We start from the raw sequence: 13596 nt of genomic DNA on the forward strand, positions 1-13596 counted from the left end.
GTAACATGTCCTGATCTCATCAGCGGTGGGGACAAACACTTTTGAAGTAGCTACATAAAACAAATAGAAGGTGAAAGACGAGCCAGTGTTTGACCTTTATTTTACTCTAGATGTAGCTTTCCATGTGATCTCAAGTAACACATACATGTGAATTATTGCTAGACATCTCAAAATACTGCAAATAATACAGTAATTAACTGGAACCAGAATACAATAAGCTGAAATCACTAAGGTGATAAGAATTCACGCTTACACATAATCTGCTAGTGCACATTTTCCCGAGGTGCTTCCTGCTCCCAGACTGTGCTGTGCCCATTGTATTGTCTTTATTTCCCATTACGCTTTAAGATGGGGACGGGCCGTGATGATATGACGTCATTTCCCCAGCGCTTGCTTTGAATGCTTGAATTTAGCGATGAATTATCTATGAAGTTCTTACAATGCACTGCCTGTCTCAAAGGCAAGTTTATATGTCTCGCTCAGCCTTTCACAAGGATGGGTTAATACTGTGATAATGACCCAGCCTAAGGTGGGCTGAGTGAGGGCCGTTCTTTATGAAAAGTTGATAAGGACCTTACAGTGTGGAGAAAGGTTCTGTCCCCGACTTCATGGAAATGATCCCTACTTCTTTGGGTGGATAGCAGTCTATGCTTCTAAGGTGGTGGGAGTTTGAGAACAAGGCCCTTGATCTCTACTTGCGCCCAGCCTTGGAGTCAGTGTGGTGCTCCAGCATGGTAGCTGTGGACACATTTTTCCTTTCTCTGTGCGTGGACACCACAGAATCATGTGCTCGTTGAAACCTTTCAGTTCCGGACCATGGCATCAATGTCGGGGTGTCGATGGGCATCTTGGACCTGATTTTTCTGTATGAATGTCTGCATAAATGTGCTTTTCACCTTAAAATGATAACCACATCCTGAGCTGCAGCTAGTAATTGTTAGGTGTGAGTTCTAGTTGTGAAGATATTTCAATTCAGCTTAGGCTTATGAAATATTTTTGGGATACCTAAAGTACAGAAGTTCCCCCCCACCCATCATTTTTGTAAAAATCCCAGAGATATACCACAGTTGCTTTCTTCATTTGGGGGTCAGCACCGTTTTGTTTGTGAATGATTATTTTATGAGTTTTGTTTTTTTTTTTTTTTTTTTTTTTGAGTCTGCCTGCCTTTGTAGCTAGGTAGTTTTCTGGCAGCGTGGCTTATTTCATACAAGAATGGATAGAGTTTATTAAATAATTCTTGTCATTTCTGCCAAAAAGGCTAAGGTTTGGCTTGCTGAACAGTATTTTTGTAAGAACATTTGTTGAACAGATAAAAATCTGATTTTATTAAATAGCCAGTCAGTTTCTAGGCTCCCTGTTTGCCTGGGCCTTGCGTTAATCTCAAGAGGTTTGTGTGTGGGTATTAGTAACTACAAATATTCATGTCAACAGTGCTGGGGCGAGGTGCCCTCAGGGGTCCATTACTGTGGAGAACAGTCAGTTTTGAACTTGGGCTTTAAAGAGGAATGATAAAAAACACGCGACTTCAAAGTGGTGCTGTTGGTCCTGCTTCAGTAACTGATTCGTCACCGCAGGAGAGCGGTGGTTTCAGCTGAAGGACAGGGACCTGGCCGCCCCCACCCACTCCGCTCCCCAGCCCACCCCCCAGCTTTCATTTAGCCGTGAGCCAGCGGTGGGAATGACTGTCCCTGAGCCGCCGGTGTCAGGTTCTGCCGCCGCTGCCCTTCGGGTCCCTCCGGGATTTGAAGCCGGGAGGGGTTTTGGGATATCTGAACCCGGCTGCCCTCTCCCAGCTGCAGAACCCGGCCGGCTGGCTCCCTGCTGATGTCACCAAGCTGTTGCTTTGCAAGCCTCTAGGCCTGGAGATTCCTCCCCCTGAAACCGCTCTGGGCTGGGGAAGAAGCCGAGTGGGCAGGATGACTGCGAAGTTAAGTCACGGGAGGGCGTAGCGGGGAGCGGAGCGGCCGCCTGGGACTCGCGCCCTGGACCGGATCAGATCGATGCCGCCGGGGCTGGGTGTGCTGCGAGGCCCCGCTGCCCTGACGCTGCCCGAGCCCCGGCGGGAGCGGCCGCAGCCTGCCCCGGCAGAGGGCAGCGGCTGGGGCTTCGGCTGCCTACGAACTGCCTCTGCCTGGGAGGAAGCCCCGTGCTCGAGCTGCAGCCGCCTCAGGTGGAAGAAGCCTTCTTCAGGAAGACCAGATAAGAATCCTGGGGAAAATTTTTTTTAAAGAGAACCTTTGGACATGCTTTTTGACGGTTTAATGGTTGCTGGGTTTTACTGCCCTGACCTTTTTTCTTTTGGGTAATTCTGGATAACCTCAAAGAAGCTTAATATGGGAAGAAAGACTGCCTGTTGGGTCGAGTTTATTTATATATGGCTCCCCCTCCCATTTAAAAGAAAAATTTAACTTTTTTACAACATCAAACTTAACTTATTTTTCTCCGAGAATCCGTTCTGTGCTTTCCGATCTGAACAATACATGGCTCTTGTGTTTGTCTGCGTTTCTGAAGTTTGTCAGTAAAGGACATGGAGTTTTGCAAGCCATCTTTTAAGTGGATTACAGTCAACCAGAGTTCTGCCGAAGTTAACGTTCAGCCTGTTAAAATGCTTGCTGGTTTGGAAACTTTAATCTGGAAACCTCACGCAAAATTAGCCTGAAAGGAGAAATGGACTCAGAGTGGAATGTTCTGAGTGTTTAAGCCACCATTAGCTGTGTGCTTGTTTTTATGGGCTTGGGAGTGAGTGAACGGAGCTCTGATAGAGTTGCAGGAGGTGGCGGGAGCGAAACTCGGGGTCTTGTTGCACTTTACTTCTTAGAAGCAGGTTTTACAGGGATGCACTGGTGATGACCGTGAACACCTCAGTCACTATGCCTTGTTATTTATGCCTCTGTGCTGGACGCACCACAGCTCTATTCACAAGTAGACCTTCTCAGAAAACGTTTTACTGTATTTCTTCCTTCGGGTGTCAGAAGCTGCAATATTTGTTTTGACTCTCTGGAAAATGGGGAAGCCACTCAGCAGACCAGACTGTTTACGTCAGAACCCTCCATGTGTCGGGAAGGGTGAGGAGGAAGAGGACCTGAACATTGAGGACTGTTACGTCCCACAGCGGTCGATCTATGACACAGTTAGACTAAACGAACAGATCGACTCAGGTTCCAAAGGGAGCCTGTCATCCAGGCATTTTACAGAGCGGACTTTGCCCTACAGTCACCGGACACTGGATGGTAGTTCTTTGTGCTCCAATGGTGCCCTTTCCTCTTCCAGTATATTCGAGCTGAGAGGCCGGGAAGCTAACAAACTAGATGAAAAGGCGATCTTTGATGCCCTCAAACTCAATAGTGACGTCATTCGAAACACCGGTCCCCCCAAACCCAAGTCTCAAGCAGAAAAGAGAGAGCACAGGAGGTCATGGCGGATGTTTGTTCCAGCCAATTTTATGGACCATGCAAACAAAAGTGAAAGTCCTTTTGTTGAACCTACCGACGCGTCAGATGCTGTTACCAAGGCCAGCAAGTGCAGATGGGGCACTAATTCTCAGACTTCAGAGGAAGATGACTCCGGTTTGTGTAGTCCCCCCACAGAGAAGGAAGAAAAACAGGGCACTTTAAGTGGAGACCAGCCACAGATTAGAAGCCTGTCTTCTGCTGAAGATATTCACATATCAGAGCAATATAGGCCACTTTTTTCTGCTAACTCCATCAGTGAGCAGAAGATCCCCCTGCTTTCATGTCGAAGTCCCCACCCCGATGACAATGCCCAGGTGATTCTGCAGGATGTTTCTTCACCCCAGGGGAACAAATGTGTGAATGGTCCAAGGGCGCTCCATGGTGAAGATGGTTGTGTGCAGAGCCAGTTGAGAGAGAATACAAAGTGCAAGGCATTAGTCCCGCCTCGAGGTGAAGAACACGAGTGGACTTCCCACTCTGAAGAAGAGGAGACAGCTTTCAGACAAGGGGAGTCCCAAATCACGGCACACAGTAGGGAATGTAGGAAGGAACCCCTTCAGGGTTTAGAACTCTCTCCCACAGACCTAGCAGAGCGGCATGTAGACTTGGGTAACACAGGTTTGCTAGAAAATGTGATACCGTTGACCCAGTATGATTCAGCCGAACGCAACATGGCATCCAAGGGTGACGTAGAGGCCCCCTTTTCTGCCCAGGAGATGGGGGTGACCCAGAAGAAAGGCTCCCGCCAACTCACACCAGTAAAAAAGAAAACAGGGCCCAGAAAAACGGGGGTCCAGGCAGGAACATTGGACCCGGTCTGCAATGGCCTCCAGTTGGCCCAGGTAATTAACGGAATTGGAAAACCACAGCGGCAGCTGCCTGTGGTTCTGTTTCAGACTGGTCAAGAATGATTGTGGTAATGATCAAATTCGGTCACTCATTTGAGGGCTTTGATTAGCACCCTGCCAGATGCCAGCAACTGATAAATCCATCGGTGTAACAAATTAATTAGGGATCATTGGGGAATGATCATTCCCAGATGTTGGGGGAGGGGGGGTGGCTGTGGGGATACAGACAGTGGCTGTTGCAGTCCATTCAGAATTCCCCCACTGTTAATGTAGGTTAATGTTCCGTTTCTGCACACATTGCGGGTTCAGATAGTGCCGTTTAAGGGCAGTTGTTTTGAGGCTATTAAGCAGCAACAGGCTGTCATAAAGGTACAGACACAGTAGTACATTGTTGTGGTCTGCAGAGCACCCCACCCACCAGCTTCCAGGGGCCCTGTGTGGGAGGGGAGAGGAGCTGGTGTGGTTGTGCAGGCCTCACAGACCCTCGCTCTTCAGGGCTGCAGATGAGGTAAGACAGTAAAGGGTGCAGCCTTGTAATAAGTGGAGCTTGTCCATCAAGCCTGTAATTTTTGTCTTCCCACTCAGATTCAAGGTGGCTATTTTGGTGCTTCCCCTAAGCTCTTCTGGTAAACTTGGCCTCGGAGTTAACTTCATTTTATTTTAGGGCTCTCTGTGTTTGTGTGCTATGAGAGGGGAGGGGGAGGTGTGGGGGTGGGAGGGGCAGGTCTTTATGGGTATTTGTTAGCACTCGGAGATAAGGAAACTAAACATACCAGAAGCACTGCGTGTTCCGTGCCCCAGTGTCCACACCTTTCCTTGAGCCTACAGCAACTGCTCTGCTCATTCAAAGGTTTAGCAAAAGACCTTTTCCCTGTAAAGGATTTCATAGCTGATGTGTGAAGTTGACTTTTCCCCCTAACTCGGCTGTTGGTGCGGTCATCTTGAAGAATATTGGAGAATGATCACAGACTCATGTAGACCTGCTCTGATCACAAACCCTTGATTTAACCAAGATCAGGGTTGCAGGCGGTTTACTAGAACATTATATCAGTAAGGTTTTTTTGTCCTGAAAACAGAGAGAAGTAAAAGTTTTTCCCTGAAACATTTTATAACATTCAAGAGTGCAGGCGTTTTCTTGACCCTGTGAGTATTTTTTTGTTGAACATCCCCTTACTTAGCTTCTGGAAGTGCTAAGTAACTTAGAATGTTCCGTAGAAAAGAAACAGAATCGCAGTGCCCTGTTGCAGCTTTCTGTTGACATACTTAGCAAGTCACACCTTTTTTGAGGCTTAGGAGAACGTGACAGTGACGTTTTCTCCGCACTGATTGGGTATCTGCTGCTGTCTGCAGTATGTGTTTCTTAGAGCTGCTAATTGACATAGAACTCCTTAGCCAGCACAGAAGTGTCTCTCTGCATTTCCAGTGGAAAAAGCAGCTTGAACTTTTTGTTACCGGGGACGTTCAGAGGAAACAATGGCTCGTTTGTTTGCTGTTGCCCATGCATTCGCTCTTACAGCTAACACAGAATTATCCTGTGTGCTCAGCACCCGGCCAGGGCTGGGGAATTGTCTCCTTGGCCCCAACATCCTTCACAGTCATTTTCACACTTTATCTATAATTTTCTCCTGAAGTGCTCTTTTAATGTATCTGCCTTCCTTATGTTTCCATATGTTCTGTTTATCCAGCCATTAATTACTTTTTTGGCGTCCTTCAGTCTAATGACTCAGAATCCCAAACCTTATACTTCCTTAATATCTGTGTAAAATTTTCATCAGTGAGTTAAAAATAATTGATTTTTTTTTCCTCATAGCATTCTCCAAGCCCGACACTATAAATATTAATATTACCTGTTTAAAAAAATGGTGTGTTACCGTCATTGTTCGATACTACCCATCAATCTGCTGTTTCTGTGAATTTGTATTTTAATCTAATATAGAACATCTTTTATAAGCCACAAGCAGCTGGGGGGTCGACCGTATGTTGGGTAGGATGGACAGCGGGGAGAGAGTGCTAGAAAACTGGTGTCAGCAGGTTGATGGGTAGTATGGAACAGAGAGAACCATAGCCAGTGTGTGGGTCCAGATCCAGGGATGAGGGGCCGTGGGGGGGGGGGTTGTCATTTCAGTCATGCCTGTCTTGACAATCTTTCCTGTGCCTTTGGTGTAGAGCTCTTCTCCTCGGTCTCTACTGTCATTAGAAGACTTGGTCATTTCATGGTGTCCCAAGGCTTTCTCCTGTTCAGTCGTTGACTTCTATTGAATGATTAATTCCTCTACCTTGTCCTCAGGAACTCCTACTCTGTCTTCTACACGTTCCATTCTGTGGGCAAGGCTTCCCACTAAGATGTCTTAATTTGGTTTATTGATTTGTTTGTTTTTTCCTAGCATCATTTCAGTTTGAGTTTTCTGCAGCAATTCTGTGTCTCTGTTAGATTCTGTTACCGTATTTTCTGTTATCATAGATTCTGTTATCATAATTTCTTCATTCGGATCTTTGTTTTTGTACTTTTGGGGTACATCATATCCTCTCTGAGTTGTTTGAACGTAGTTTAACCGTTCTTTCAAATTCTTTGACTGTGGGTTCTTCCAGGCTGTTCCCATTGGAAGCCATTACATACGGACTGGCCGTCCTGGGAAGAGACGTGTCATCCTGGTTTTTCATATTATCCTTGTTTCTGTACCAGAACTTGTACACCTGAAGTTATCTGGCGAACTGAGTTTTCCTTTCGTATTTTATGATTAAAATTCAAGTACCCCTTCTTTCAATGGAGATGTTTACAGTGTTCAGGAGAGGACTATGTCATAGTAGGCGTGAGGTGTAATTTTCCTCTGGGCAACTGAGATTCAAGGCCAGAGGCTCTAGCCCTACCCTTTGTCTTCGGGTCAGGTTCTAGGTTTGCCTCCTCTCTGCCACTGGCATCCATGAAACACCCTGTGCCTATGGGTCTTACATGTCACCTTTCGGTAGTTGTGGAACCCCCGTGTGCCCTGTGTCCACATGCCTCTGCCTTCTCCACTCGCTGCTCTTGTATTTGGGCCCTTTGGGTCGGCATGCCCTTGGCCTCTTGACCTACTTTGCTGTCTTGCCAGTGAGTCTCCCCTTGTAACTTGAGTCTCAAGCTTCAGTTGCCCCCGTGAGGATTCCTTGACTCCAAAGGGGCATCTTATCCTTTGCTCCTTAGCATTTTTTAATCTATTTTTTTTTCATAGAGTTAAATTGTGCTGATAGGAAATTCCATTATATTTATCTTGGTTTTGTAAGTGACCTTATGAAATGTATGTATGTAAGATATATTGTTAGGTGCCACAAATTTGTATTTCATACTCACAAAATAATAGTAAGCCATGTCTCGGTAACAGTGGTTCCCTTCACTTGAGTGACACTTGCTAGCTTCTACTAAGTAATGAGTAGGAACATGGTCTTTATACATTTGGTGGTTGTTGGATAATATAATTCTTACAGTATGGTTCTCCCAACCTGCAGGTGTTCCAGAAAGAAGAAATTGAACCCTTGCAGGTGAAGCAGCAAGATGTGAACTGGTTAGGTCAAGGCCTCATTCAGAGCGCAGCTGCGAACACCTGCACTCAGGGTTTGGAGCGTGACCTGGATGATGTCAACGCGCGGTGGAAAACTCTCAATAAGAAGGTAATTGCCCGGTCCCTTGAACCCCTCCGTGATTGCCCATGGTCATCTCTGGGGACTGGTAGTCGTATTTGTACTAGTAGCCGCACGTGCCCAAGCACGCTTCCCCTTTTCATGTTGCCGTACACTGAATAGCAGCAGACAGGGAGCGTGAATGACAGAAGTTCATGGGTCGAGACAGGACTTTCCCTGCCATCATCTCAACTTCAGCTGCAGAGACCTGGCTGCAGACCCAGCAGGTGTGACTGTAGGCAGCCATGGTGGACGGCCCTGTGTTGAAAGAGCATTCAAGCCTCTCATACCGTGGTAGCTCCTTTGCCCCTGTGACTCACAGACTTGTGGGGATGCAGGCTCCCTCTTGTGTTAACTTCTCTTGGAGTGACACATGTGAACATCCATTCACCCAGATAGGCAATAACAACTGACTGAAGTGGGATTCCACTGAAGTCCACCTTTTTGAGATCAATGAGTTTGAGTTGTTTTTTTTTTTTTTTTAAAACAGAGTATAAGTGAGGGGTTACTTACTAGAGCACGAGTAACACACACACACACACACACACACACACACACACACACACACACACACACACCGCTGAATAGCTAAGTCACCATGAAGACCCACCCCATCGTGGATGGCATTAACCTTTCACTTCTATATAGTTTAGCATCACCCAAGATCACTTGCAGCTGGGGCTGGCATAGTAGGAGGGACGCCAAGTAGGATCTCCAGACCTCCCTAGGGAGTGTCCATAGCTCCGTTACCATCATCACAGACCTGGCTGCCGCTGTATTGTTGTGCTCTGCTTACTGTGGCGACAGTGGCAAAGTCCAAGAATGGCAACTTGTTGTGAACAGAGGGGAAAGCACCATAGGACACATGTGCGCGCACACAGGCACACAACCAAGAAAAGGGCTGGGAGATGGTGGGTAAAGTACCTGCCTGAGTTTAACCTCAGCACCCACCTAAAAACAGGTGACGCTGACCTGTAGCCCCAGCCCTGGGGGATGGAGACAGGTGGAATCCTGACGGATCCTGTCTAAATGGCAAGCTGTTGGTTTGGTGAGACACTGTCTCACAAATTAAGGTGGAAAGTAATAGAAGACATACAAAGCCCGTCTTCTGGCCTTGCACACACACACACATACACGTGTGGAAAGGGAGGGAAGGGGAATGTATGTGGCCAAGTTAGGAAATAATTGTGAGAAGTAGGGTCTAGTGTGCAGATTCCTTCCTTCCTTCCTTCCTTCCTTCCTTCCTTCCTTCCTTCCTTCCTTCCTTCCTTCCTTCCTTCGTTTTTTAATGAAACAGGTAAATAAGTTGGAACAACTGGAACTTTGCAGGTGGCCCGGAGAGCAGCCCAGCTGCAGGAGGCCCTGCTCCACTGTGGGAGGTTCCAGGACGCCCTGGAGTCCCTGCTCAGCTGGATGGCAGACACCGAGGAACTTGTGGCCAATCAGAAGCCTCCGTCCGCTGAGTTCAAAGTGGTGAAGGCCCAGATACAAGAGCAAAAGGTAAATTAGTGATGTTTTCATGTGGTTTCGTATGAAATCTTTAAAATGACAATAAGTGTACCTCCTTGTTTATGCTAAACAGAGGTCATAGTAACGGTTTCTTGTTTCTTTGGATATTGTCAGCTGCTCAGCCAGCACCTACTGGTTGCCGCCTACTCTGGTCAAGGCGTTGTTTGAGCTGCAGGAAATGCAGCCCTGAATGAAAACTGCAAGGGTCTCTTGTTGAATATAAAGTCTAAGGGGGAAAAAAGGCTCTGAAAAGCCAATACAAAGTCAGTATGTCACCTAGAGGGACTTCAAAGCAGGGATGAGGAGGTGGGAATCTGGAAGTAACAGAGCCAGGTGTCAGGGCAGGAAGCCCTGGAGTAGAGGGATGCTGGGAGCCACAGCCAAGAACCCCTTCACTGACCAGGTGGCATTTGGACAGAAATATCGTTGCTCTCTGATACATAAGATTTATCCCTACGAGTTGTCCTTTTGTAGAATAAATACTAGCAGTAGCACTTAGGATGCTAATCCTCGGGTCACACATGCTTGGGAATCGTGCTGCCGCATGTTCTGATGCTGATGGACAGCGAGCTGCCCGAGACAACATGTACAGTACTGGGTTCGTCATGGTGCAGTGGTCAGACATGAAGCATTTAATGACGTTTCCAGTGATGTAGCAGCTATGTTTGAAATGACACACAGGAAAAGGCATAGTAGCACGTGGTGTATTTAGTAAGGTTTCTCCTATACAACTTTTTAAATGGGGAGTAGATTATTTGAAATTCAATTAATCGTTACATATAAAAATTTTAATCAAAACTATGTGTGAGGTGTGCAAGTGAGTACATGAATGGAGGGCTGGCACAGGGCATCAGGTGTCTCCCTTTCATCTACCTCACTGTGTTTCCTCTACGCAGGGTCTCTCACGGAACCAGAGTCTCGCACTCCAGCCTGGCTGGCTGGCTGGCTGGCTGGCCCGGGGTTCTTTGTCTGTCTGTCCCCACCCACCCACTGGGGAATGTTCGGATTGCAGGCGTATGCAGTCCTGTCTGGCTTTTTATGTGTGTCCTGGGGATTCAAACTCAGGTCCTCACACTTGGAGAACAAGCACGTGTACCTGCTGAGCCATCTCCCCAACCCTTTTAACCAAGTTTTAATTTATCTTTCTAGCCCTGGTTTAATTTAGTTAGCAGGCATAAATAATAATAATAATAATAATGATGATGATGATAATAATAATAATGATAATAATAATATAATGCATATTCTGTGTGTGTGTGTGTGTGTGTGTGTGTGTGTGTGTGTGTGTGTGTGTGTGTGTTGTCCACGAGTTACTTGTAAGAACCTAGGACTTAAGCCATGCTAGGAAAGTGCCTTACCACTGGGCTATTGTATATTTCAAAATAAGATTTTAAATATTCTCAACATATACACAAATTGTACGCAGAGGAAGTACTAGCTTTGTTAATTAGTTTTATTAAATCATTCTACAATGTACACATGTACTAAAACATCCTATTGTAACCTGTAGATACATACACTATTTGCTAGATTAAACTTTTTTAAAGCCTTTACCTTGGCCCCGGATTTTTAACAATGTACTATTTCCTTTAATTCTATATTCTGTATCAGCTCTTTAAAAACTCTCTGAAAACTTTAACCAATTAGAAAGTTCTATGAGAAATAAAGCCAGGCCTTATGGCTCAGGCCTATAATCCCAGCTGCTTGGCAGGTAGAAGTAGGAGGGTCACAGGTTCTCGGCCTGCAGAAATACAGCCTAGTGAGCAGCTCAGTGAGAACCTGTCTGGAAATTAAACATGAACAAGCGGCTTGGGGATATGACGTAATCATAGTGCAGTTGCCTGGGATACGTGAGACGCTGGTTCAGGCTCCTTACTGACAGCAGAAAAGAAGGATTAAGGAAACCTACTGGAAACCCATTGTATCTGTCTGGTTTTTAATTATATAACTGCTACTGGTAACTAATTTAAGTTATTCTCCCAGGGTTAGTTAATGATGCTTAGTCAATAAAATCCATCTGTTGACTGTCTTTTTAATTGCCAAAGGTTTTGCTGTTTCGGTTCACCAAAAGTAGCCAACTTAGGCTACCAAGTTGGCTTAGAGGATAAAGGGCTTGCCAATGAGCCAGACAACCAAAAGTCCTCAAAATCCACACGGAGGCAGTAGAGAACTGACTCCCCCAAGTTGGTTGTCCCCTTGCCTCTACAAGTGTGCGCACACACACACACACACACACACACACACACACACACACACACACACACCATACATCACACGGTAAATGTAAATTTTTTTTTAAGTATCCAATTAGTTCTCCTGGCTACCTAAGCCTGGTACTTCATTATTGTTTACGCCATGTCCTGAACCGTGTCAAGAGCATCTGTGATCCTCCTTTGGAAGCATGCATTCCCCTTAATCCCCTGCTTGGTGGTCTGAATCTCAGAGTGTTCTTCTAGCATGTTACTTCTGGGTAACTGTTGAATTCTTATTCCTTAACTGTCTCTCAGGATCAGAGTAAGGAAGCAGAGGCCCGTCTGGTGGAGCTCCTGCACCTCGTTGCTGGAGCACAGTGCTTATACACACCATTGCTCAGGGATGATTTGTTTTGATTAGTTAGGGCAAGGTGACCCTGAGTCCTGCCTTCAGTTAGATTTAAACTGAATTTCCTGTTAACAGCTAAGTCTTGAAATCTTAATCTTCTTGGCTGCTCTCAAATTCCCAGTACACCCCACACTCCCTTCTTTTGGGGTGTCTGAGAGCTCTGCTTAAGTTTTCATCCTCATGTGGGGTTTGAAATGCTGCTTCTGCCCCGTGGAAGGCCAGAAGCCTCCCATGCAGCCTCTGACTTGTGGACTTGACCTGATGGTAACCTGCCTGCCTGTAATGCATTGTTCCATGTTGGAAGGCGTTTTGAAAACACTCGTGATTTATGGAACTCTTTTATTTTGGCAGAGTTGATAACTGTTGGATGCTTAGGGCATTCCTGTGTTATGAAAGTAAGGAGGATGTTTTACTTTTCCCGTGGCTCATTCTGCTTAGCCTGTGTGCTTATCCTCTGTAAAGATTACAGTGGCCTTATCTGTGAGAGCTGTCTATTGTGAAAGCCACACCTCAGTGCCTGGCATTGCTGTAGCTAATCATTCAACCAAATGCTTTTCTCTTTCCTTTTTGAAGTTTGTTTTAATGACATTTATTTATTTATATGGTCTGCGTGTGTCACAGTGTGCATGTGAATGGAGGTCAGAGGACAACTTATAGGAGTTGGTTCTTCCCTTCCACCATGTGGGTCCCAGGGATCAAACTCAGGTCATCAGGCTCCGTGGCAAGCCACCTTGACCAGCCGAAGCATCTCACTGGCCCCAAATGGATTATTTTTAAAACCCTAATAATCATATTTTTTTCATGTAGATCCATACAAAATATATATATGTGTGTATATATATATATATATATATATATATATATATATATATATATATATATCTTAGCAAAAGTGCATAATATATATAAGATGTAAACACTTTCTATTTATTTAAACATTCTTTGCCTCTTAAAATACTGCATGTTTTTGTGTGAAGCTTCTGCAAAGACTACTGGAAGACCGGAAGTCCACGGTGGAGGTGATCAAACGAGAAGGAGAGAAAATCGCTGCTTCGGCCGAACCTGCAGACAGAGTGAAGCTGTGCCGGCAGCTGAGCCTCCTGGACAGCCGGTGGGAGGCTCTGCTTAGCAGGGCTGAAGCGAGGTACCGCCAGGTTCCCTGGGAGGTGGCAGCGCTGCTCGTGGGGCAGGGTTTCCTTCAAGTCCCCCGTCTCTACATTTGTGTATTCGTCATGTCTACAAGGATTGTGGTGCACATCTCCTCATGTCGTGTGGCCACCAGCTACATCCCTGCTCATTCTTAAAGCCTTTCCCTAGAGAGGAATGCATTCATCTGTGTATTACACAGCCAGCCGTTCTCTACCTACCATGAGTCAGGCACAGGCGCATGGTGGGTTATGAGGGTGAGCTCGATCACCTCTGCCCCCGCAGAGTGCAGACTAATAGACCCAAGGCCGTTGAAAAATGATGGCAGGTGTGATGCTTTAAAGGAAAAATGCATGGCATGGTGGACGCAGGCAATAGGAGGAAGT

General features: G+C 46.0%; 1 protein-coding gene across 35 annotated transcripts in view; it reads left to right on the forward strand.

The window, feature by feature from the left end:
- The window catches only part of Dst (dystonin), a 434856-nt gene that overhangs the window by 358418 nt on the left and 62842 nt on the right, over window positions 1-13596 (forward strand). For all 35 annotated transcript variants that reach the window (XM_076558433.1, XM_076558438.1, XM_076558418.1 and 32 more), the window contains 3 exons: window positions 7784-7945; window positions 9284-9454; window positions 13042-13208. In XM_076558433.1, the coding sequence (XP_076414548.1) occupies window positions 7784-7945; window positions 9284-9454; window positions 13042-13208 (500 nt within the window). The remainder of the gene's footprint in view (window positions 1-7783; window positions 7946-9283; window positions 9455-13041; window positions 13209-13596) is intronic.

This window comes from Peromyscus maniculatus, chromosome 21, assembly GCF_049852395.1.
Source record: "Peromyscus maniculatus bairdii isolate BWxNUB_F1_BW_parent chromosome 21, HU_Pman_BW_mat_3.1, whole genome shotgun sequence".
In the NCBI taxonomy this organism is placed as follows: Eukaryota; Metazoa; Chordata; class Mammalia; order Rodentia; family Cricetidae; genus Peromyscus; species Peromyscus maniculatus.